This window comes from Pyricularia grisea, assembly GCF_004355905.1.
Source record: "Pyricularia grisea strain NI907 chromosome Unknown Pyricularia_grisea_NI907_Scaffold_1, whole genome shotgun sequence".
Lineage (NCBI taxonomy): Eukaryota > Fungi > Ascomycota > Sordariomycetes > Magnaporthales > Pyriculariaceae > Pyricularia > Pyricularia grisea.
This window is the reverse complement of record NW_022156716.1, coordinates 4,402,222-4,426,969: the sequence shown is the minus strand read 5'-3', so window position 1 is coordinate 4,426,969 and position 24,748 is coordinate 4,402,222. Positions and strand designations below refer to the sequence as shown.

Here is a 24,748-nt window from a genome sequence, read left to right as displayed (position 1 = left end):
TATATTTCTTTTATTCCTTTCTTTTGCTATCTTCTTTGTCTTTTGTCTCTCTCCTTGCAATTTTCTCGGGTCGTTGCATGTGTACATAACGCAAACAAGCTGCAAGTTTTCGTGTTCACCCTTCAACTGCCTTCCTCATCCAGCCCTTCGGTCGCGAGATGGGGCAAGCTTTTTTTGAGGTGGTGCGTAATCAAGGCAGGCACAACAAAAAACACCCCAAGTCGACCCGTTTCGGTATGCAATTCACCCAATGATAGACCTTCCTTGCTAGCTTGCAGACACTTTCATCATCAGATTGGCAGCAGAGCCTCTTGTATTATCTGATGGCTGCTGCATCCCACGTCACGACCTGCGAGAGACCAGTCTAGTCCAGTCGCTTGTTTCCAAGTACATACTACTACTTATCTAGCTGGTCTTTAACGAGATTCCTGGCTCCGGCATACCGTAGACGTTCGTGCCAAGTGCATACCGTAGGTACAGGGCTGCATCGGTAGCATACGAAGTAGGTATTCGGTTAAACCAAGTCTATCAAGTAGTGCTATCGTGCATACTGCACATAGCAATCTATCACAATTTGTTTTTCTCCATCGGAACAAACCATACCCGGGGCCGCTTCGGTCAAAAAAAAAAAAAAAAAAGGAAAAATAGCGACGTAGCCAGCACACATACATAGGAAGGAGGTATCACAATTTAGCAATCATTGATCTGCATTGGCTCGTGTATTTACTCGAGTAGATCGTGGCCTGGAGGCTGTTGGGCATTACAAGGTTATTGCGTTTTACAGTCCCGATCTGGTGCCATCCTCCGCCACGATCTATAACTTGTCTACGATTTCGGCCCAGGAGATTCAATGCTTTTATTCTTCTTCGTCTTTTTTTTTATCTTCATTTTATTTAACATTCAATTTGGTAGTTTATTCACTTGACAAACTGCAGTGATGACATACTCGACGGAAAAAAAAAAGTACTTTCCAAAAAAGAAATTAAACATTGGCGTTTACATCTGCTAGTATCCCCAGTTCCACCATGATGATCCCCACTAGGCTTAGAGCCTCAGCCTTCGGACGGACGCTATGGCTGTGTGGTGGGGAAACCCTGGTGGCTCCTCCAGCCCTGGAAGGATTGTGGATGCCCGAGGTCCTCATGGCGGAGCGGCCCGGATAGATCGGCATCGGGATACAGAGGTTTTTACAATGAAGCTATATAGCGGTAGGTACGCACTGGTTTATGAGATAGCATAGCATACCAACTAGTATTATAAATCCATGTATTTACTAATTCGGGAAGCTTAAAGAGTCCGTTCACATGACCCTTCCCCTCAAGACTAAAGCATAAAATGGAAATATAATATCATCATGTAGTACTATGGATGGATTACCAAAGTAAAAAGGATGAGGTAAACTCACCTCCCCGCAAAATTTCCCATCTTCCAGTTTTCTACTGGTCCTCTGGAGATTGATGGAACATGAGAGAAAGATCAGAATGACCTCATCGGGAATGCGGAGACAAACGAGACAGAGGGATTATCATCATCTGGTTACAGGATTATATATCCTTTGCTTCAAAAACAAACTTGTAGTCTTTAGTCCCGAATCGTACCGAGGATAAGGCAATAGATCTACTCTGGTTGAATTAAAGGGAGATTTCGGTAAGAAGAATTATAATAAGAAAACAAGACCACCACGATGAAAGAAGCTATTGTGTCCAAGGGCCCGGAGGTCCGGATCGTTGATTCGGAGATCCCTACACCAGGGCCAGACCAACTGGTCATCCGGGTTGTCGTTTCGGGGAGCAACCCCAAGGATTGTACGGCACGAACCCAAAATCTGGTATTGTTGCTTGTACTGCCGGTTGGCTCAATTTGCTGAACAGACTGGCTTTGATATTGCAGGGAAAATACCCGAGTGGCTCGGAAAGACCCTGAACACTGGAGATGACATCGCCGGCATTGTCCACTCGATTGGGTCCAACGTGTGGGAATTCAAACCCGGCGACCGCGTTGCGTCGTTCCACGAGATGAGTACGCCTGGAGGGAGCTTCGCCGAGTATGCTGTGGGATGGCAGCACACCACATTCCACTTGCCCAACAACGTCAGCTTTGAAGGTAAGCAGAGTTAATATAGGACGGCGATATGATCAGACCACCAGACACAACGAATTAAAAAAAGGATAATCACGACTGACAACTGCCCCAAACAGAGGCTGCCACTCTACCTCTCGCATTCATGACATCAGCCATCGGTTTGCATGCCCGACTCGGCCTGCCGGTCCCCTGGACTCCCGCGACCGAGCCCACGCCGCTCGTCATCTACGGCGGAGCCTCGACCGTCGGCGCCTTCGCCATCCAGCTGGCCGTCAAGTCCAACATCCACCCCATCATCGCCGTCGCCGGCCGCGGGGCGGACTTTGTAGAGGCCATGATCGACCGCTCCAAGGGTGACACCATCGTCGACTATCGCAAGGGCGACGACGCCGTCGTGCAGGGCATCCGCGACGCGCTCAAGGGCGCCGAGCTCAAGTACGCCTACGACGCCACATCCGAGCACAACTCGTACGTCAACATCGCCAAGGCCATGCCGACGGGTGGCAAGATCACCGTCGTACTTCCAGCCAAGGAGGCTGTGCCCGACAACGTGGAAATCGTCATGACGATGGTCGGCACCGCGCATGGCGACGATAGTGACTTTGCCCACGTTTGGTTCAGACTACTTGCCCGTTGGCTTTACCTAGGGACTTTTAAGCCTCACCCGCACCAGGTTGTAGAGGGAGGGCTCAATGGCGTGGAAAAGGGACTGAAGAACCTGAAAGAGGGCAAGGCCAGCGCAGTCAAGTATGTCTTCAGAATTGCCGACACTCCTGGCGTGTCAACAGCTCAGTTGTAATTTGTATTTTTGGCTCTCATCAACGTTCGGTACCGTGTCTGTTAAAATTGATCAACAAGTAGCAAATTCTGACGACATACAACAGAAGAGTGTTGTATGACCCTATTTATTACCTGGTAGCCAGTGAACTTGAATCTAGCTCAAATTTGGACTCAAGAGGGGGTGTCAGCCTCGTGAACCGACGCATGTATTATCTACGCCGTACGTGAAAAGGTACCAAAGTAGTATACCAATCTCGGGGGTTATGGATGCCCCAATATGGTGTCCACCGGGTCGCTTTGGCTAGGGTGTCGTCATGCCGCTCTGCCGATTCCGACTACAGCCGCACCCACCCCTTCACGGCGGAGTCATCAAGGCCCAGTTGCCAAGGGCCGCGATGGTGGCTTGGTTGAGTCAGGTGACTGGCTAAGCCTAGGAGACTGCAACCAATGAACATCCATCATTAGTGTAATCATCGAACCTAGAGTTGTAGAGCACAAGCTGAAGATCTGAGAGGCTTTGCAACCTGCACCAAGATTCAGTCAAAGAAGACCAATAGAAGACACAATATGTGACAATCGAAGTGATTAGCATCTCGCTGAACATGGAAAGACAAGGATGACAAGTATAAGCGACTTGGCCACGAATGAATAGATTGACGTGCAAGTGTTAGCCAAGCAATAATAGCATGGGTACAAACACAACGAGGGTTCGCCCATACATCATGGCTCTATTCTGCACAACCATAACAAACCAGTCCCACTTCAGCGATGAAAGAGGATGACCTATTTAGTGCGTAACCATGTACTGATGTCTATGGTGGCAAACTGGGAAATGTGAGTATGAGGATTAATCATATGCAAGTTTGAACTATTAGGCATGCATGCGAGCCAGTTTTGCAAGTCGCAAATCCCCTCCGTATTAGTGGGCGCAAACGGATAGACCGTCAAGGTAATTTTCTGCCGCGCGCAATGCTGAAAGTAATAGTGTCTCAGGACAGCTTTGTGAGTGAGACCGGCACTCCCTTAATTTAGTCCAAACCAGCATAATATAGTCGTAGATGAAAAGGTCTTCGGAGTTGAAGTGGAATACCGATAGTCTAGTGACTTCATGACTCTTGCGAGACCGTTTGCTAAAGAGGTTTAGGTCAGTATAATCCTCGAACTTAAAAAGCCAGAATGTGGGTCTGATCTTGATACTGATCGAGAATCGCTTCAGGGACAATGTCTCATGAAGTAAGAGATGCGCTGGACATCACGACTTACCACAAGCCAATCCATGCCTTCGTTTACACCGCTCCCGTCGACAGCAGAGCATGCCATAATGCTCCAGTTTCTGTCCCGAAGCTCGCCAAGCCTCAGTGCCTGTGATATGTCGCCGGCTCCCTTTGCTCCAGGCTGATCCTGCTTGTTTGCAAACACCAGCAATGCTGCATCCTTCAGCTCATCCTCGTTCAGCATGGCGGCCAGCTCGTCGGCTGCGGTTTGTAAACGGTCGATATCCGTCGAGTCGACCACGAAGATGACCGCCGCTGTGTTGGCATAATAGCACCGCCAGTAGGGACGGATCGATGTCTGACCACCCAGGTCCCATACATTGAAGTTGAGATTTTTGTATGTGACTGACTCCACATTGAAGCCTATCGTCGGTATCGTCGTGACGACATCTCCTATCTGGAAGAAGACGGGGTAAAGGTCAGCTTGACCCTGCCATTCGAAAGTATTACACCTATAAAAAGTCCATGCCATACCTTCAACCTATATAGCAATGTTGTCTTGCCAGCATTGTCCTGACCGCATATCTCCATTAGTCTAATGCGCAACAGTCAAATGCGAAAGTGGTGTCCTTAAGTAGCCATACCAGGCCGAGAATCAGAATTCTGATCTCCTTCTTCGCCCAGATGAGGCCCGAAAGCCATGAAACACTTTGTCCCATTATGCTTGTTTGTGTAAGTTGCCCAAAAAAAGTGCCGAGCTTCGCGGTCCTCCTCGTGTAATGTTCAAGAGGGTGTCGACACTAGATCCGTGCGGGAGCCCGTTAAGAGCAGTAACAGTCAAGATTTGTTTAACCCGGGTGCCAGAGACTGTGCGCTCCACAGTGAAAGGGTGGATTTGATGTCGTGGCTCGTAGCTCGTTTGCGCGTAGATCGTTGTCTCAGATGTGTCGACTCTTACTGTCGGTCAAGCATTATTAACGTTCATGACACCGCGGACCTTCCCTAACGATACGCAGCGGCGGGCGGAGTCGGGTTACAAATCTGGGGTCCTATCTGTGCACGGTTCACCTACCGCCGCGCTCGCTATTGCTTTTTGCATGTGGCGGCGGGGCGTGGGAACGGACCGACTTTTAGTACTTTGCAAAACTCCAGTCAGGTGACGCGCGATCAGGTGATACTTCATGCCCAAATCAAGTTTCCCACTTTTCCTCAGCCACAGGAAAACCAAGCCTCACATTTCCGAAAGTGGGTCGCCCACACAAACTTGTCTCCTAATCCCGCCCACGTTACCAAAAATCCGTCAGTCTACTCGACATCACCAAAAGACATCCTCTCAGCATTTGACAACAAGCAGCCAAAATGCCGGTATGTACGACCCGAATTCTTGCCATATTTTGGCTACTGTTCCTACGGGATCTATAATGGTCTTCCAGTCCCGGCTGCGGTTTTTCCCAAGGCCGGGGGTGCGATGTTGGGAGGAGGGGTGAAGATTTGCGATGAAGGGCAGCTTTACTGATCGCAAAACATCACCATCTAGAGCCACAAGTCGTTCCGCACCAAGCAGAAGCTGGCCAAGGCCCAGAAGCAGAACCGCCCAATTCCGCAATGGATTCGTCTCCGCACAGGCAACACCATCAGGTACGGCTAGCGACCCGAAGCCATCAATCCAACTCCGAAACGTCGATTGAAGCAGACAGGCTGCTGGAGCGGCCTCTCAGCAAGAGAGACGACGTATACGAACGATCATAGAGGCTACGTGAGAGCTTATGACATTATTTACTAACGGACGGATTCATCTTCCAGGTACAACGCTAAGCGGAGGCACTGGCGCAAGACCCGTCTCGGTATCTAAACAATTCGCCTCCATCATTTGGATTCTCTTCACACCTCCGGCTTCACCAAAATTTGTCGCACTTTATCAATCGATCCAACATGCCGACGTGTCGACCTGGAAGCCTCTAGGATGGTGGGGATGAGGGAGACGGGATGATCGGGGACATGCGTTTCTTCCACTCGGAGTTCGGTTCTTTTTTTCTTTTCAGGGACGATCATGATGATAGGCAGGACGGGGCAAAAAAGCATGTTGGTGGAAGTACAGCCCACAGAGTCCAAGACCCTACTCACTGGTTTTGGCTTTGGTTTCTTCTCAGAAGGTCATTGCATGTTATGGGCAAAATGGAACTCGAAATGAAGCATCGTCCCGCGTGAAATATTGGATCGAACCGTGAAACCATGATGTGGAAGCTCTGAGCCAAAAATGCCCAGTCGTTGTAACACATTCGGCGTATAGCACAGTAAAACTGGCAGGGGTAGTACTGCAGACTAGTCTAGAGACAAAGTTGGGACCTAGGAAAACATACGACTGTATGGCAGCTAGAAATAGACATAGGGACTTGGATTGATTGCACCACTTGTGTCAGCAACTCAGCTTATTGTATCCTTTCTGACTTTGCCCCCCCCCCCCCCCCCCCCCCCCCCGACGTTAGGCTCTGCCCACTGACCCGGGCGAAAAGGCAATGTTCTCATTGAAGCGCAGGCGCTTGCAGTGACTGTATCGTTTCGAAGGCTTCAAAACCATGTCGAACCCCATGTTCATTATGATATCCAGCCACAAAAGAAACGGTAGATGTGATTGCAAGGGTAAAGAAGTTCCAACGCCCACTAAAATCAATGCCATAATCATCATAAAATTCGCGACTTTTCCCTGACTTGTCAAGCCAAGGGAGTTACCAAAAAAAAGCAAAGCACCAGGATAACAAGGTCGTGCAGATTTCGAAATCCTTCTGGTCATGACCTATGCCTGAATCTAAACTTCTTCCATATCGTCGTGCCACTGTTACCATAAGGCGCATCTTAACGGTCCTCAGCCCACTCGTTCTCACGACGGATCTGTTCTTCCTCTTCGGGTGTGAAGTCGTTGGTGATGTTAAATGTCTTGCGAATCTCCTCTGGGGACTTGCCCTTGATCATGTTGGCAACCGTTTTGCAACCGACGTCGAGTAGTGGCTTGATATCAAGGTAGTTGCTCGCCTGGAACGAGTTAGCGATGTTACCCTCAGGTATAAAAGAGATGCATGGAACATACCAAAATGATCTCAAACAGCATCTCCTGGTCGACCTGCATAAACTTCTGATCCCATTCGTCGATATCGGTAGTCTTCTTGCGGCTTTCGCTGTCCTCGTCGCTTGTCTGAGCGGGGTCGTTGCGGTGGTGCTCACACCACTCGAGAACCTTCCTCAGAACGGCCTCGCTGACGTTGGGAATTGGAATTGGTGTGGAAGCGACCATCTCCTCGCCCAGATCGCCAATCAGGTCCTTGATCAGACGAGAACGGCATGCGACGGCGCGATCTAGTTAGGTATCCAAGGTCAGCAAGTACCACTGGATGGCATAGTACAATGCGCAATGCGGCATTTTGAAGGCGACGACATACCAACCTCGATGGACTGGCCATCGTTGCTCTGAAGGTTTACTTTCTGCAGTTGACCCTCTGACATTTTGAATATTATTTTCGAATGATGCGGTGGTGGTTTTGGTAGTCGTGACTTTTGTCGCAAGGTAATTAACGTTAGAGATTCGAGAAGCGATTTGAAAAGTAGCAGTTGAATGAATGGACCAAGATGCGTTTGGCTGTAGATGGGGTGGATGGGAATGAATGGGAATGGGAACCAAGCAGCGGGTAAGGTGAGGCACAGCGGCCTTTTAGCTTACTCACTTGTGCGGGCTGGGGTCAGTAGGCAAAGTTGACCGGCTTAGGCAGATAGATCCGCAAGTAAAGAGTTGACTACTTGGGATGGATGTGTTGGACAAGTAGTAATTTACTTGATGGTCAAAGAACTTGGCGGTTGCTACCTGTGTGAAGGATATTTATTTAGTGACTTGCTTTTGTCCGTCGCGAGCAATGGTGAGAAGACGGTCCGCATGCAGCGTGCGTATGGTTGGTTGTACGTCGCGGCTCACACGCGGGGCAAAATGGGGTTGGACAGGCAGTCACTGTGGAGCTCACCCTGGGCTCACAAAGGACTGCAGTTGTGGAGGCACTCGGGCGATGAGTTTGGTATGGTCTGTGCGAACTTCAGGCTGCTGTTGCCTGCCTGTTTGCGTCTCCACCAACAACACAGGCAGGGTTAGGAGTTATTACGTAAGACCTGTGCCTGCATAAAGGTAATAATGTGCCTACCTGTGCAAGGGAAATAGGGGACAGTTTTGTATTGACCGAAATATTAAACAAACTGCGCCAAGACAACGGGAATGTCGGATCCAATTAATAAGTCGTTGCTAATGACGTCTTTGGTTTTGGCATACCTGTAACAGTTGAATTTTCACGACAAACAGATTCAGTCTCAGCAAATCCAAGCATCGAGTTAATTTGGTCGTATGTTGTACCTGTTGTGTACTCGTGTTACTTTTACAAAATGGAACTAACTCTTCATGACATTTCGGCTCCTTTTGATGGCCAGGGTATGGACACAGTACCAGTGATATAAGCAGATTATTATGACCTGCTTGAGTTGAAAATCTGCTCTGGACACATAGGCAAGGTATCCATAGTTGACTGACTGCCTTAGGGCAGTGTTCCCTATCGCAAACTATTGGATAGGTAGTATATGAGTTTTAGGAGAGAAAAGAAGAAAAAAAGTTCCTAGTCAATCTCCCAACTCCTAAAAGGGTTGTTGGTACCTAACGCAAGGTACACTTCAAAGGCAGTTCGTTTGCGATGTCAGCTGATTTGTGGGAAATGATTCGGAGGAACCGGAAATCATTAAGGTAGTACCCAGGTAACATAAGGTTTGGTGAGGTAGAGGTACTTGACAGATAAGCTAAAGCCAGCCCATTCTGGAGAGAAAGTTTTGTTTCTAGAAGTACCGTGTGTTCCTCACTAAGTTATTTCTAGTCTCCATACCTATCATCACGTTGGCAGTGTGTTGGCCGACAACGCAAACGCCTTAGTAGCACCCATGCTCGCGGGGCAGCAACAAATGATGGAATGTACAATTTACCTTCCACCGTTTATGGTTGCCATGCATTTTTGCACAAGATTTTTGGGCAGATAAGGTACCAACCTCTGTAGTTCGGTGTACCTACCTAGTTAACGGATGTCAAATCAAGAACCTTTCTTTGGTAAGGCAAGTGGAAACGGGGTTCTCTCGAAGGGTGCTTGGTATAATGGTAGACCACCCGAATGAAGCGATAAAGCCAGCCTGACACTTTTAGGTGTGACAGCTGGAAAAAAAGCTTCAAGTGGTTGCATGATGATCTCCCCGTGTGGGCACACCTCATATCCCTGCTTAATCTTGGCAATCTAACTTGCTGATACTTTGTAGCGTGGGCCAGCCCCTGCCGTCATCGTCACATCCCAGTACCACTCATAGCTGCCTTCCCCTGCCAGGTGCAAGGAAGCGTAAACCGCTTTCGAATGATTTGTATCGCCATGTGGCCTGGTACACAACCATCTCCCGAAATTTCCATTTCCCCAAACTGCCCACCCATTTCGCGCGCAGCGCGCCCATCCTGCTTTCCGCTCCCCGTCCTCCCTTCTTATTAATCTACACTCCTTCATAATCGTTCTCTTCTATTCTATAATTCAAGCACTTTACCATCTACCAACCTATCTATGTACTGTCGATAGTTCCTGCTGTATTGGCTCCCCTCCTTCGATATCCTCCACTACCGCGACGACTTGCAACCCCGAGCTTCCACCCCGTCACAGATGCGCTTCACGAAGCGCAATACACCTTCAGCCAGGCCAAAATGTGGCGGCGCACCTATCTATTCCTAGTCCTTGTGCGACTCTACTTTGCTCTATCGCCTAGCTATCTGCACCCTGACGAAAATTTCCAAGGCCCCGAGGTCATCGCCGGCAAGTCGCATTCCTGTCCAGCCCCGGAAACCGTCTACGGCAACTGGCGCTTGAGTTGAATTCGCCGGAGAAGAAGTGGCCCTGCGTGCAAGCTGGCGCCTTGAGTTCCCCGTCGCATTAGCTGACATCTTCCTCTTTCCTCCAATACAGGTCAGATTTTCAGCTATCCAGTTCGGCACACATGGGAATTTACGAACGAGCGACCGATCCGAAGCGTTTTTCCGTTATGGCCGGTGTACGGCCTCCCGATGCTGTTGCTAAGGTGGTTGTGGACCGGAAATGGACATGACGGAGATATTCCTCCGATAGCCGTCTTCTGGGCGCTTCGAGTGTTGATGTTTGTTCTCAGCTTTGTGCTTGAGGACTGGGCTATACACGAGCTTATTCCTTCACCGAGGCAAAGGAGGACGGCTGTCATGCTCGTTGCTTCGTCATACGTAACTTGGACGTACCAGACACATACATTCTCTAACGCGATTGAGACCCTGGCTGTCGCGTGGAGCTTGGTACTCATTGAGCGCATAATCGCAAGTCCACCGGTAAGCTAAAACTGCATCAGACGACCTTATATAAGACCGAACGACTTCGCAAAGCGGATGCGCGCTAACTTCTGGCCGCAGCAACGCGACTCACTTATGGCCTCTGTGGTGCTTGGTATCATCTGCGTGTTTGGTGTGTTCAACAGAATCACATTTCCTGCGTTTTTGTTGGTACCTGGGATTCGCCTTGTACCATATTTCCAACAAAGGTGAGCCATAGATTTCTTCCTGGCTACCTCGCCGAAGAGCTTTCAATTCTAACTCGAGGCAACTATGCTGCACATAGGCCTTTATCATTTGCAGTACTTGTCCTGTCGGGACTTGTCACTGCATTGGTAGCAGTAATCATCGACACTGCATTCTACACCCGACAGGTTTCGTGGACAGACATCGTCTCTAATCCTGTCATCACACCCCTCAACAACCTCTTATACAATATTTCGACTGAGAACCTAGCGCAGCATGGACTCCATCCATGGTATCAACACATGCTGGCCAACTTACCTCTCCTTATTGGCCCTGGAGCTCTTTTGCTGGTGCTCAATGCTAGGTTCACACAACGACTTTACTCGGCTCTCTCGGGAATTTTCGTGCTCTCTATATTTCAACACCAAGAAGCAAGGTTTCTCTTACCCACGGTGCCCCTGATACTGTCATCAGTGCGCCTCCCAAAGAACCCAACCATGCGACAGTTGTGGGTGACTTCATGGATAATATTTAACGTTGCACTAGGCATCCTAATGGGCGTCTACCATCAGGGTGGGATTATCCCAGGACAGGTCTTTTTGAGCAAGCAGCCGGATGTCACGCAAGCAATCTGGTGGAAAACATATACGCCACCAATTTGGTTGTTGAACGGCAAAAACGAAGTCCTCGAGACCAAGGATGTCATGGGCATGAAGGGTGAGGATGTCTACGCTCAACTGGAGCAGCTGGCGACATGCGACACACCGGCGGACAGGAGAAGTTTAGAGTACCTGAAGGAGAAAAACGGCACTTATTTGATCGCGCCACTTTCGACCACATGGCTAGACCAATATTTGCCCAACAAGGGGCTCGAGGGGTTGAGGTTCCGGGAGGTGTGGCGTCATAGACAACACTTCAACCTGGATGATCTCGACTGGGCAGAGGACGGAGTGTGGGGGACACTTAGTCGCTTAATTGGGAGACGAGGATTGGCAGCTTGGAGGATAACCAAGAGTTGTCCAGGTCAAAAGAGGCCGTGAGAAGTTAAAAGTTTAATATTTGCGAATAAAATTTCACCATTTTTCTCAGAAACAATCAAGTCTAGCGCTTTTGCACTAAGAATTTGTGGCTTATGGTCTTGTTTTTATTTTTCAAATCCAGTTCATCTTCAATGATGAGTGATCCATTCTACGATGTGACTTTTTCCAACGCGTCGCGATCGGCCAAGGAAAGTGCCTGCAGCAAGCCCGGCTCCGAGCCTTGGCCCAAGCTCCCGGTAACCCCACCCTGAGTTTAAGTGCCTACAGTGGTCCAAAATGTTACGTACCTACGATTGGCGTTAGGCACTTGGCGGCAGAAATTTGGGCTTGCATCAACGTACTACCTAGTCTAGACGACATACCTGGATTTTCAACCTAAACGACAGCACACGATTAACATATGTGCATGCTCTGCCCTTACTGACACACCTACCAACCTTACCTTTACCTCCACAATCAAAATGGGTCGTCTGAATCTTGAAGTGTTCAAGGTATGTCGATAGAAATTCGCCAATGCAGCGCAGCGGGTCGCGTACCAGATGGAGACTCACCACGCGATGTTTTTACAGTTCGGCATGTACGTCATGTTCCCCATCGGGGTCATGTTCTACTTCGGCACGAACCTCGACAACCGCTTCACGGTCAACGACTTCTGGCCCAAGCCCGAGCAAACCAACAAGGTGCCGACCGACAGGGACGAGATCCGCGCCGAGCTGGAGAGGCTTCGCACTCAGCGCCTCCTGGCCAGGGACAGGAGGTTAGCAGCCGAGGCCGCCGAGGCTAGGCTGAGACCTCACGCTCCAGAGGAGTCACGGACGGAATGATGGACTGAATGGGGGCGAGCTGTTGAGGTATGATTATGGGAGTCAATTGGGTAATTTCGGCGTTAAACTGGGATGGCATCTCTGCTCGTATACGCCAAGACTTTTTGGGCTAGGACGACTAAAGCAGGCGTTGTGGTATTTATTTCCTTTTCTGTTTTGGGGACATCATCGATTGGCCGCAAGAGGAGAAGTGCTGTGATATTGATCTCCACTCCGGGTCACATGGAAAACCCAGATCTATGTTCTATTATACAAAATTGTAACATGATGTACAGATATTCGGTCCGCTTTTAAGCAGCTCATTAGGTGTCCAGATTTCTGTCCACATCTGCCCAGTCTTCCTCGGCCTCTTTGCCTGGGTAAGCGTTTAAATATATAGCCTGAACCTCTGGGACCTCTCGAAGGGCGGACAACAGTTCAGCTAACTTTTTTGCTTCACCGACAGAGTTGATCTCAGCCATAGTGTCCTCATTGGGTGTCCACATTATGTCGGTGCTCAGCGTTTCGAGGCCAAATTTGGCACCAACCTCCTTGGCTACGAGAGACACATTTGCTGGCGGCGTCCAAACGACCACACTCCCATCCTCGTTGACCTCGAGATCCTCCGCACCAGCCTCAATGGCGTCGTCCATGATCTGGTCTATCAGTGCCTCAGCGGCCATGTCTGACTTCGAATCAAAGACAACACGCCCGGCCCTACCAAACAAGAACTTGGTTGGCGTGACAGTGACCTTGCGGAGCTTCAAGATTTTGTGGATATCCTGCTGAGAGCGGGCCTTGCTGTCTGTCTCAACCTCCAGCAAAAGGGCAACTGAAGGGGGAATCATGGCCTCAACGGTCATGCTCTCGAGCGCGCCGCCCGATGCGGAACGGCCGAGGGCTCGTGCGAGGGCACTGTCTATATTTTCCTTGGGCAGGCCGGCCTTCTTGGCGGCAGCTACGGCACTTGCAAGTTGGGGGCTATCTTCGCCAAAAGCTTTATTTTTTTTCACACGTGGATTGCTATAAGATACCGTTCGTCTCCATGTACGGGGCTACAAGATGGGGAGGAAGGCCCTCTTTTTGGGAGGGTGACGGGATTAGCCCAACGGACTAAAGGGATGAAAACATACTTCTGCATAGTGAGGTTAAACTTTTGCCTAGCTGTGACCTCAAAACCGTCTTCTTGGCGTCTGCAGCACCTTTGTCGTGCCTGATTTTGGACCATTTGTTATGGCCTGCATACAGTGTCGTGCTGCATGCGATGGTACGGCATTGAGAACATGCAAAATTCCTGCGGCCAGCGCGCAGAAGCTGCCTCGCTATTTGGGGGTTTATAACGTTCATCGAAGGAAAATGGATGTGGAACTAATAAATATAGAACAAGTAGTTCGAAGGTCGATTGTTGGTAGTAAAAACCATGACCAAAACAATCGAAATCCCAGTAAAAACCGAGTTAGCTCTCAATTGATTGTATGACAGCCAGCTCATGAGGAAGCACAGTGTCAAGCTAGACAGGGGTGCTCGCCGAAAGGTGGGGTCCAATGATGGCATGCGGCATTGATGATTGGCCACTCACAGATCGCCTACGATGTGCTCTACCTCAGGTACCTGGAATTTCCCCCTGACCTTACTCACACCTACACGTTGTCACTATACACCTCCAAGGGTAGGGCCGGCGACTACATACCTATACCAAAACTCGAAAATCGCCGGCATGTCCAACGCATGGGAATCAGAAAGGGAGCCTCCCTCAGCTGGCGAGGCAAACGGTCACCACGATGACACAATAGCTGCACCAGCAACGGCTGCACAACCCCCACCGCGAACGAGTGCCGCCGCGGCCAACTTGCACCACCCAGAGCTCGACCTCACCAAGCTCCAATCACTGCCGGCGGAGCAACAAGAGCTCTTCTTGCTGTCCTTTACCTCAACCCTGACAAAGCATGTCTTGGCCCTTGAACCCGACGATTGCACCGCCCAACAGTTCTATCTCAAAAAGGAGATCTTCCAGATCATCAACCTACCAAGCCCCACCCCGTCGCGCGTTATCAGGAACAACATCGCCAAGTGTCTGGCCCACGTACTCGGCACCGGCGACAGGAAGCTGCTTTTCGAGACCATAAACGAGCTGAGTGCTCTAATCGCGGCAACCAAGTCCAAGTCCGATGGCGACTCCAAGGCCCGCCATGCTGCCGTCGTGGTTCTGGGCGAAGTCTTTGGCTCGGCGGGGGACAGTGCAATTGGCCTACATCAGATGGCCTGCGGAAACTTACTCAAGCTCCTCAAGGCATCACAGAACCATGCCGGCATGCGTTCATCCATCTTTGTTGCGCTGTCCAAGATTGTCAGAATGATCGAGGCAAGCTTGGATGAGACTCTGGCCAGGGACATATGGAAGCAGGCTAGAAACCATGCATCCAGTGATAAAGGATCTTTAGTGGTCATGTCTGCCTGCCGTTGCATCAAGGCCCTGGTCCGCCATACGCCATACTTTGACAACTCCAGCGACTTTGACAGTCTTAGCAGGACGACCTTCAAGACCATAGACAACACTTCGGTACAAGCACGCCATGCCGCTGTCGACTGCTTCGCGGAGATCATGGTGAAGAACTATTCCGAACTTGGGGCAGCAGAGACAGCCAAGAACAAGAAGAGCAAGTCAAAGTCGGCAAAGCGAGCGACGCAAGCAGGGGCACTGCAAGACGAGGACACCGTTCCAGCCAGGTCCGAAAGCCCTGCACCAACCAAAAAGGCTCAGGATCTGGCATTATCGCTGACCGACATACTGAAAACGCTATCGACTCAATATGTGCGATCTTCCACCTCGAATAGGGCCAGGGTAGCGCTGGGTGTCTGCCATGGCCGAGTTCTCCAACGTCTGGGAGAGAAGACGGTCGAGATCAACTTCATCAAGTTAATCGAGGCTTTGTCTAACGATATTCTTGGTCATTCGAATATATCAAACAGTCGGTACAAGCTACTTGCATCGCGCCGAATCGTTGATACGATTATCCAGGATATGGTCGGGAAGGGGATCTTGGGAGAATCCGGCCAGGCCTCGGCTGCAAAAGCCATCATCAATGACATCTTGAAGAACTACCCGCAGTCCTTGAAGGAGCTCCCAGAGCCGAGCAAGAACACTCTCATAGCTGCACTGGGAGCATTAGGATCTCTCATCCAGTCTCTAGGGTCTGCCGCGAACAATTTCGCAGAAGCTTGCAGAGACGCCCTTCTGCAGGTCTTGCAGCATCCCAGCTACAGCGTTCAGGTGTTCGCCTCATCTTGTATGAAGACTTTTGTCCTAGCATGCCCACAACAGCTGCTGCCTTGTCTCTCGGTGTGCATGAACAGTTTGGGCCGGGAGCTTGGTTTGTTGGGAACCGGGCGCAACTCGCCCAGGCGATGTGTCGGCTTCGCACATGGGCTTGCCGCCGCTCTCAGTGCTAGCCCCTTGCGCCCGCTGCATGGATCGGTAGAGATCAACAGCAGAGTTTTAAACATGGCGACCAACTTGCTAAAATCGAGTGGCACCATGGAACTACGCGTGGCCAGCACCCAAATTCAGGTCGCATGGACTCTGATCGGCGGGCTGATGTCGCTTGGCCCTAATTTTGTCAAGATTCATCTGTCGCAGCTTTTGCTTCTATGGAAGAATGCTTTACCTAAGCCACTGGCCAAAGATAATAGCTCGTCACGGAACTACCTGGAGGTCTCGTTTCTTACGCACGTCAGAGAGTGTGCCCTTGGATCTATCCTCGCTTTCCTAGAGTTCAATAGTCGACTACTAACCGTCGATGTTTCGAAACGCATTGCCACGATGCTGCAGCACACAACTGCATATCTAAAAACGCTACCGGCAAAGAGAACCACAGACGACATCTCACAGCGTCTGGCGCCGGCCCTACAACTATACGATCTGGACATGATGGTTTCTCGAAGGGTGTTGCAATGCTATACCAAACTGATCAATCTTAGCCCACCTGGCGGTACAGAAGCCTTGCTACAATCGAACCTCTTAACCCTAGCCATTTCGCTCTTTGCCGACCCTGATAACTACACACCGAGCTCCCTCAGTGCTACCATCGCAAACGCAGCGGGCGCTTTTGATACAATTTGGGATGTGGGTGACAATGCCGGTTTCGGTGTCACCGGGCTTGTGCGTGGTTTCAGTGTCAAGCCACTGCCTGGTCAGCACGAAAACTCGACCGAGCCCTCGCCAATCGACGAAAGTGGACCAGAGGCAGCCATGGAAAAACTACTGATGTCTCCAGTTTGTGGCTCACTGGAGCATGACGCCTCGGTGCTCTACATCGGCCAGTATCAGCCGGACAGTGGTCTCGAAAGCCTCCCTGACCCACCGGCGACCGAGGTGGTGAACGTAGCAATCCAGCTGTTCGCTTTCGTTTTGCCCTTGACACCATCCAAGGTTCAGGAGAGCATCTTGGAGCAAATTACAACGTTCCTCTCCGCTGGTTCGCTTCAGCGGGAGACTGGAAGGAAGGCAGCTATCAACGTGAACATTGCCATAGCGATTCTATATACTCTCAAGGTGGCTGTCAAGGAGACTCAAGCTCCACGAGGCGACGTTACCAACATGGCTGTCGAGAAATTGCTGCAGGAAATGATCAGGGACTTTGTTCTTAGTCCAGACCAGTATGTGCGCAGCATTGGATACGCCGCGGTTGCCAGGCTGTGCAGCACATGTGGTAACGCCTTTACCAATCACGAGATCAAGTATCTGGTCGACACTATTGTCATGAACAGAGAACCGAGCGCTCGCGCTGGCTGTGCCATGGCCCTGGGCTGCATAGAGACGAAGGTAGGAGGCATGGCGGCTGGCTATCACCTCAAAACCATTCTGGGCATCATCATGTCTCTGTGCAATGACCCACACCCTACAGTGCACTTTTGGGCTTTGGAATCATTCTCTCGCATGGCGGACGCAGCGGGCTTGGGATTCTCCGCCTATACCTCCAGTACGTTGGGAATGTTGGCTCAGCTATACGTCTCAGATAATCACAATGCGGAGACAGGCTCCGCAGTCTCCATGAGCTTGGAAGTTGAGCTTTGCACGCCAGGGGCAATTGCTAGAGGTATTGACTCTATCATTAACGTCCTGGGGCCCGACCTCCAGGACTCGACCAAGTCGAGAGAGTTGATCTTTGACCTTGTTGGTCAATTTATCGGCGAAGAAGACTCCCAAGTCCAGCTTGTCGCTTTGGCCTGCATGGAACATCTGTCCATGTTTGCACCGGGTTACGTCGATTTCAAAGACTACGTCAGGCTGCTGCAAAAGCATATCAATTCAAAACATTCGTCACTTCGAGATGCTGCGGTTGATGGACTCTACAGCCTAATGAAGAGAGATTCCAAAGACGTTATTCAGGCTGCCGACAAAGGATTTGAGGACCAGTTGTGGCTGGTGCTCGACACTTGTCCGTCTCACGATGGTATTCGCAATTTGGTGCGCAACTGGCTGCAGCAGACATGTCTCTCGGACACCACTGGTTGGCTTCAGCGTCTGCAGGGTGTTCTCAAAATGACAAGAACAAAAGTCGTAGAGACCGCCAAGGTCAGCACCGGCAGGTCTAACGCCGTCATTGATCTCCAAGATGAGGAAGTGGCTGGTTTTGCTGCTGCAGGCGGGGTAGCAAAAGATGACAAGGAGACTGCCGGTGGTTCCGACGTAGAGGCCCTGAGATGGCAGGTCATGACATTTGTCATGAGCTGTTTGAATGATATATTTACCCTCATCAGCAAGGAGGTAGCCACACATGGCGAGTCGGCTGCGCAGACGGCGCTACAGAACAAGGTCGCAGATGTGGTGAGGATGGCCTTCTCGGCCTCAACGGCTGGCGTTCTGGAGCAGCGAATATGGGGTCTGAAGATCATCGGGTCTGTGTTAAAGATGTTCGGGAAAACACCTGATCCCGACTTTGAAGAAGCCATGTTGTTAGAGCAATACCAGGCGCAAATCAGCTCGGCATTAACACCAGCCTTCGCTGCGGACTCATCTCCAGAGTTGGCGTCAGAGGCCGTCAATGTGTGTGCTGCATTCATCGCCACTGGAATTGTGACCGACGTTGACCGTATGGGTCGCATTCTCAAGACTCTTGTGGCAGCCCTGGAGAATTTTGCAACAGAGAAGGAAAACGTGGGCATTGGGGAGCTCAAAGGTCTGAGTTCTAACGCGCAGGTCATGGTCAAAATGTCCGTATTCGCCGCTTGGGCCGAATTACAGGTTGCAAGCTCCGAGCAAAAGTACCTTTTCGAGGTACTCAAATCACACATTGGCACGTTGACGCCTCTGTGGCTTGAGTCACTGAGAGAGTTTGCCCGCCTCAGATTCGAGCCAGATATCTCCATGACACTTGGGCCCCCGTCGCTTTCAGGAAGTTTGGACACAATATACGCCGCCCTCAACCGGGAAACCCTCCTTAAGTTTTACCAGGAGTCTTGGCTCAAGCTAGTGGATGCCATTGCCAGCTTGATTGAACAGGACAGCGATTTCGTCTTTGATGCTTTGGATGGCAAGGAAACCGATGGGCCGGCCTCAACATCAAAGGGCAAGGCCAAGAGTGCAGACATCAACTACCGAGATGAACCGGTTGCGTTCTTCTTTGTCCTGTTCGGTATCGCTTTTGAAGCCCTTGCCGCGAAGCCTGGTCAGCCGGACTCGTTGGCGACTCAAGCGCAAACCCTTGAGATTCTTCGAGCACTCAGGAAGATCCTTCATCCGAGCGTTTCCGGGCACGCCATCTACCGCGAGGCCATCTTTTCCGAAGCTATGGACTTGCTAGATCGCTTGGTCCTGACAGAAGGTCTAGATGTGCAGGCTGTCATAGTACAGATTGCACGGGCACTTTGTGTAGCTCATCCAGCAGCAAGGAAACAGGCCGATCAGGCTGACAGTGGTGAGCTGTCTGAAGACATTGAGCAGCTGTTTGAGTTGACTCGCATCATTGTTTTGGTTCTGTCTGGTCTGTTGCCAAACTTGACTACCGATGCAACATCAGGCGGTCAGCAGCCATCTGCCGTACGCCACCAGATGACCGAGGAAGCCATCACTCTCGTGAGGACATCTCTAAACGCACTGGTGGACGCGGCTGAGGTGTTCCCAGCTATCATCAGGACAGACCTGCACGCCTGCATCATACACATATTCGCTACTATCCTTGCAACACCTGCGTGCCAGCAAATAATTGTTCCACAGGCACTTCCTACTCTCAAGCGGTTCATTGGGATCTCGTCTCATTCGCAAAAGCCTGGGGCAGAGGGTGGAGATGGTAGCGGTTCACAGACCACTGCACAGCTTCAGGGCTGTCTACGCCGTTTCCTCTCCATCTATTTGCACGCTCAGAAGCGCGAAGCACCAACGTCTCTTAGCTGCGTCAAGAACTGTCTGCTAGCAATCACGATCCTTTTCACCGGTGGCAAAAACTACATGTCTGCCAATGACCCGCTGGTGGCCAAATTCCTCGATGAGGTGGTGGATTGTCTTTCGGACAGAATGGTAAGATATCTTCTCTTCCCACTTTTTACAACACTCACACTGGACGGCCCCATGATAATGACACCTCAATCTACAGACGGCCAAGATAGCAGCCAACTGCATCCGTTCCTTGCTTGTTCAAGCAAATCCTACGGCAGCGGATCAATCGATAGCCCGCTATCTGCTCCCACGCCTCGTCGTGTTTGTGACGAACACCGAACCTGAGGACCCGGAGCGTGCACGGGCACTCGTATCGCATGCACTAACCTCATTCGTAGCAGCTGTTCCGCGTGATCACGGTGACGCGGTTGCCGTAGCCATGTCGCTTGTTATGCCAGCTTTGTTAGCCAGGGCAGCCGCTGAGGAGGAAGATGAAGGCGAGGAGGGGACCATATATAAGGAGACAAGTGCTTGTCTACTGCAGTTGGCCTCGGTTGATCAGAAATTTTTCCGAGGTGTTGTGGCGGGGATGAGCGAGGGGCAGAAGGCATTCATGGAGGAAGTCATCAGGAGTGGGCGGAGGACGGCGCAGGAAAAGGATAACGGGGCGGCTAGTGGGCAACCTAGCATTGCTTTGAAGATGGACTTTGGGGGTTAGCAGTCCAGTTTATGTATAAAGAAAGGCGGTTGGGTATTTTGGTAATATAAAGGCGTTTGTGGACATCGGGCGTGCCGGTGGCTGCCTCTCCGTGATCAAGACAAACCCATGGTGTGTCTTGGTGTATCGATGCAACTTTCTTGCCTGAGGGGCTAATGCGAGTTGTGTCTCCGTTTCTGTTAAAATGCTAATTGAGTTGTTGCCTCCCTTTAGTTGGAGATGTATGTCTGTGGCCGAGTCCTGAGCTAGTTCAACAAAAATACTTGTAGCAACTTTGCCCAGGCCGTATTTTTTAAAGGTTATCAAACACCTACCTTCCCGAAGAACCACCCAAGCTACCTAATTTTGGTGGTCAAATACAAACAAAGTCTGGTTCAACTCACAGTCGCCTGCTGGAATCGCTCAATTTCAAGCTTAAATGTTCAAACACGAAACGGAATAGGCGAGGTAGTCCCCATCCAACATAATGGATTCGACCGGCAAGTACCACTCAGGCTTCCTCGTCACCTCCAACGGTTGAGGCAGGTGCCACCCATCGTATTCCGTCAGAATTCTCTCGCCTTCTTCATTTTTGAAAAGATTGTAATGGAACGACATGATTCTTTTCTTTTCTTTTCAATTTTCCTTTTCTCAACCTCTTTGCTTCATCTCTATTACCCAATGGACTCACGTTACGTCAAGCCCAATCGTTTGTTCACTGCAAAAGACAGCATAGTATTCCATCGAGACGCCATACAAGGCACTATGAATGAGCTCTCCTACTACGAGCAAAAAACGAAGAACATTCACAACAGAATCGGCATATCCAAGCCCGCCCGCCTGCTACTGAAGGCTATCGATGACTTGCAAGCTGGCGCCCTGGAAGAGTCTGAACTCCGTCGAATGATTCGAATATCGCCGGGGTACCGCAACATAATCTCCCAGACGATATCAGACATTGCCGATTTCATCATCAACCACCCGGAAGAATCGAAGACGGGTGCGATCCTGATCCAGCTTCTGACCAAAATTCTCCAAGTTGCCGGTCAGAACATACACCACAATCACAGATATATGTTATGCCATTTCGTTGATGCCAATCTTGTACAGATGAAATCTCCGAGCCGATGCTACCTTTCATGAAGTTCCCGCGCGAAGTGCGCGACCTCATATACTTTTACTACCTCCATTGTCGCTATGGACAGCACAAAATCATGTACCCGGGGACCAAGAAGCACACATGCCCCTGCAGTCATGCGAATCAACCGCGGAGCCTGAGGGATATGCAAGTCAAATTCACTCATCCGGATTTGAGGAACCACATGCGAATGCTGACCAACTTTGTCCTCTCGTTTCTCAGGTGGCTAAACAAACAAATGGCACTATCTGAAGTCAGCAAGGCGATCCGGGAAGACTTCATGGCTGTCTTTTACCGAGAGCACAAGTTTTACTTTAACTGTACCTGCGAGATGGACTACTTTATCAAGAACAACAAGGCCTTGCAGCGAAACCTAGTCTCTATCAAGATCCACTGGTGTGGCCCCCGAGCAGACAAGGCTTTCCAGGCACTCAAGACATGTCCTAACCTTAGGCAATTGGTGGTGGTGCCTTCCGCAGCTACGACACGCTATCTTGTGCCGAGGCAGCAAGTATTCAATCGCTTTTTTGCACATACTTCACGCCCGCGACTTACTGATGCTCTGGGAAAGGATGAGCTTATCACCCTGCGTGGAATCAGCACTGTCAGCGTTCAGCATGTACCAGGGCGTCAGGGGCAGAAGCGGACGAATGAAGAATTGGCAAACTTGAACGAGATTCTCCAGAAATATGTCAAACAAGACAAGGAGGTACGTCAGCACACCAATCAGGAATTTCCGAGGATTGTACAGGAGATCATATACTAAGTTTATCGTATCATAAAAAGATTGGATATGGCGAGGAGTAGGCAGACTGCTGCGTCCACGGATGCAGAGCGCGGGATACCCTCACAGTTTTGGCTCGATGCTTTCATGTCATCGAGGGCACCTCATGATGCAATACACCAAGTATCAGGATTCTTATCCTCGCTATTATTCGCTATGATTTGCCGCACGACAAAGCTCGAGTGTCTCAGGATTGATGAAGCCTTTACAAGGTGCAACTACCGAAGCAAGGGAAGACATAGGGGGAAAGGACAGGGATGAGTTGTAGTCACCTTGCAACTGGTGTAGGATCTTGGGCTCCCGGGAACGGGTTATTAGCTCCGTTGTTTTCTACATTGGCCGCATTCAGTCACGATCTTGTTCTGTGACGCTGGGTTCCGCGAGAGATTAATACGTGTCCATCTTCTCACAATGATTTTGTCAACGATATTTAGATACGCCGAGGCTTGATCTGCGCTGATAGCAATGGCTGCGAACACAACATGTTCTTCTTTGCGGACCGTCTGCTTATTGATCTAGACTAGATGGCGACCAATAGATATACCTGGTGTATCAATTACGCTCCTGTTTTCTGCATCCTAATATGGCATTCCAAACAGTCTCATAGCATTGAAAAGAGGTACGCAGAATGGTGTAGCAACAGATAAATTACGAGAGGCTCCATAGCACTACAGCAGACAAGCTGGGTGAGAGGTCCCGTACTCAAAAAGCATTGCTATAATCAGTCTCCGTCTTTATGCGCGAAGCATCCCGGCTCAAGACCAGCCCGGGGAGGAGCAAGGGCTGGCCGAGTACCAAGGAGTAGACGGGAAAATAGTAGTATCACAATAGATAGAGGTAAAGAAGCCCTGAAGTCAAGAAGGCTGCATAGGACCCGAGGCAGGCTGCTGCCATAGATTCCCAGGGCGGGCGCCCACGGTCAAGCAAACGTGTCTACAAAATACTGCAGAACGTCACCAACAGTAGAATGCAGCTTGTTGATGAAGCATGGCGCATCGGGTGAAAAGAGGGCTGGGAGTCACTTGATGCTTCCCGTTTTCGCTCGTGGAATTGTGCGTGAAGTCGAAATTAACTTGAACAGAAAGAAAATCTTGAGACGGAGGGGCCCAGTTTTGTGATTGGCATGTCTGATGAGTCAGCATTTGCAACCCTTTCTCTTTTTGTTTCGGATGGGTGTTTGGGCAACCAGCACCAATTATGATTATACGCAGACATGATGCCGCCACGGCAAAAAAAAATTTGGTCCGTAGCGCATTTTTTCTCTCTCCCTCTCACTGTCACTTATCAGCCCAACGTCAGATTGATATCGCCAAGCGATGTTTGAGAGGGTCCTCTGTCACTTTGAGAACGACCAACAGGTGGGGATAAATGTTGTCCCGTTCAGAGAGCGCAGCCAATACCTATCAGGGGATGGATTGAATTGGTGCCTTAGGATGGGTTCTTGGCTTCCCCTAAGTTGACAACATGATGTCGTGAAAAAGTAAATAAAGAAAAAAACCAAGACGATTAAATCTGCAGAAAATCTCAAGCGGTCAGATCAGACTGTATTGTCATTGTACGGAGTAATACATCACATACCGCATGTTTCTGGTCAAGAAGAAGCAACCAGGCAGAGTTCAGCTACCAGATCTCAATATCTCAATTATTGAATTCCTCAGAGCTAATCGGGACATATCTGCTACCTAACTTTTTCGTACGTAGGCAAGCTAGGTATCATGCCTAATCTTGCTAATCTATGGGAGTAGATGGGTAAGTTGATAAGGTAGGCCATGTACCTATTTAATTCACTGGTCAGGCACAATGACATATTGATTGTGCTTTGAATGGGCAATTTGGTGCCTGGGGGTCGTCAACATGGATGGGTTCAGGCCACATGCCAAGAAACAGCATCCGCGCTGATTTCTGAAGCCAAGTCGGAAATACGGCTCCTTCTTTTTCAGGTGGTTCATTGCGGCCCCGCTTTGCGCCTATTTTTGCTTTCTGTCGCGTGAGCCCTTGCTCGATTTTGAAAAGATTCAGAAGAAAGGATCGCCAACCCCAACTCGCTGTCAACAAACCAATGTTCACCTCAGATAAGCAAAGCCGCCAAAAACAGTACTCGGTAAATGTGTGCGTGCGTGCGTGTGTGTTTGTGTATGTGTGTGTGTGTGACCACCGGAGATACCATTCCGTATGGAGCAGTCCCCTAAAATGATATCTCTCCTGTTCCCAAGCCCCAAAGTCCGGGGAGGGAAGTGGGGGATTTTGGG

The 24,748-nt window shown here is 50.1% G+C and overlaps 9 protein-coding genes across 9 annotated transcripts; 6 read left to right on the top strand and 3 right to left on the bottom strand.

Moving 5' to 3' along the window:
* Positions 1-1,279: 1,279 nt before the first annotated feature.
* Positions 1,280-2,881, top strand: PgNI_01334 (uncharacterized protein; the record flags this gene model as incomplete). Its single annotated transcript, XM_031121407.1, has 3 exons — positions 1,280-1,805; positions 1,891-2,103; positions 2,199-2,881. Exons 1-3 carry the CDS (start codon positions 1,685-1,687, stop codon positions 2,879-2,881), a joined length of 1,017 nt encoding a protein of 338 aa, XP_030987031.1. The 5' UTR covers positions 1,280-1,684.
* A 468-nt stretch (positions 2,882-3,349) lies between these two features.
* PgNI_01333 (uncharacterized protein) lies at positions 3,350-5,153 on the bottom strand. Its single transcript, XM_031121406.1, has 4 exons — positions 4,721-5,153; positions 4,611-4,649; positions 4,126-4,533; positions 3,350-3,992 (listed from the first exon to the last, which is right to left on the bottom strand). The coding sequence occupies exons 1-4, from the start codon at positions 4,793-4,795 to the stop codon at positions 3,969-3,971; spliced, it is 546 nt and encodes a 181-aa protein (XP_030987026.1). The 5' UTR covers positions 4,796-5,153; the 3' UTR covers positions 3,350-3,968.
* Positions 5,154-5,497: 344 nt separating this feature from the next.
* Positions 5,498-5,928, top strand: PgNI_01332 (uncharacterized protein; the record flags this gene model as incomplete). Its single annotated transcript, XM_031121405.1, has 3 exons — positions 5,498-5,539; positions 5,614-5,714; positions 5,880-5,928. 3 exons carry the CDS (start codon positions 5,498-5,500, stop codon positions 5,926-5,928), a joined length of 192 nt encoding a protein of 63 aa, XP_030987025.1.
* A 1,001-nt stretch (positions 5,929-6,929) lies between these two features.
* On the bottom strand, positions 6,930-7,574 carry PgNI_01331 (uncharacterized protein; the record flags this gene model as incomplete). Its single annotated transcript, XM_031121404.1, has 3 exons — positions 6,930-7,106; positions 7,162-7,427; positions 7,511-7,574. The coding sequence occupies 3 exons, from the start codon at positions 7,572-7,574 to the stop codon at positions 6,930-6,932; spliced, it is 507 nt and encodes a 168-aa protein (XP_030987028.1).
* Positions 7,575-9,828: 2,254 nt separating this feature from the next.
* Positions 9,829-11,702, top strand: PgNI_01330 (uncharacterized protein; the record flags this gene model as incomplete). Its single annotated transcript, XM_031121403.1, has 4 exons — positions 9,829-9,991; positions 10,088-10,476; positions 10,558-10,685; positions 10,763-11,702. The coding sequence occupies 4 exons, from the start codon at positions 9,829-9,831 to the stop codon at positions 11,700-11,702; spliced, it is 1,620 nt and encodes a 539-aa protein (XP_030987027.1).
* Positions 11,703-12,050: 348 nt separating this feature from the next.
* PgNI_01329 (uncharacterized protein) lies at positions 12,051-13,400 on the top strand. Its single transcript, XM_031121402.1, has 2 exons — positions 12,051-12,193; positions 12,272-13,400. Exons 1-2 carry the CDS (start codon positions 12,164-12,166, stop codon positions 12,524-12,526), a joined length of 285 nt encoding a protein of 94 aa, XP_030985816.1. The 5' UTR covers positions 12,051-12,163; the 3' UTR covers positions 12,527-13,400.
* PgNI_01328 (uncharacterized protein) lies at positions 12,829-13,941 on the bottom strand (the record flags this gene model as incomplete). Its single annotated transcript, XM_031121401.1, has 2 exons — positions 13,639-13,941; positions 12,829-13,502 (listed from the first exon to the last, which is right to left on the bottom strand). Exons 1-2 carry the CDS (start codon positions 13,850-13,852, stop codon positions 12,829-12,831), a joined length of 888 nt encoding a protein of 295 aa, XP_030985817.1. The 5' UTR covers positions 13,853-13,941.
* A 281-nt stretch (positions 13,942-14,222) lies between these two features.
* On the top strand, positions 14,223-20,626 carry PgNI_01327 (uncharacterized protein; the record flags this gene model as incomplete). Its single annotated transcript, XM_031121400.1, has 2 exons — positions 14,223-20,021; positions 20,098-20,626. The coding sequence occupies 2 exons, from the start codon at positions 14,223-14,225 to the stop codon at positions 20,596-20,598; spliced, it is 6,300 nt and encodes a 2,099-aa protein (XP_030985815.1). The 3' UTR covers positions 20,599-20,626.
* A 716-nt stretch (positions 20,627-21,342) lies between these two features.
* On the top strand, positions 21,343-22,522 carry PgNI_01326 (uncharacterized protein; the record flags this gene model as incomplete). Its single annotated transcript, XM_031121399.1, has 3 exons — positions 21,343-21,622; positions 21,688-22,424; positions 22,502-22,522. The coding sequence occupies 3 exons, from the start codon at positions 21,343-21,345 to the stop codon at positions 22,520-22,522; spliced, it is 1,038 nt and encodes a 345-aa protein (XP_030985897.1).
* Positions 22,523-24,748: the final 2,226 nt, after the last annotated feature.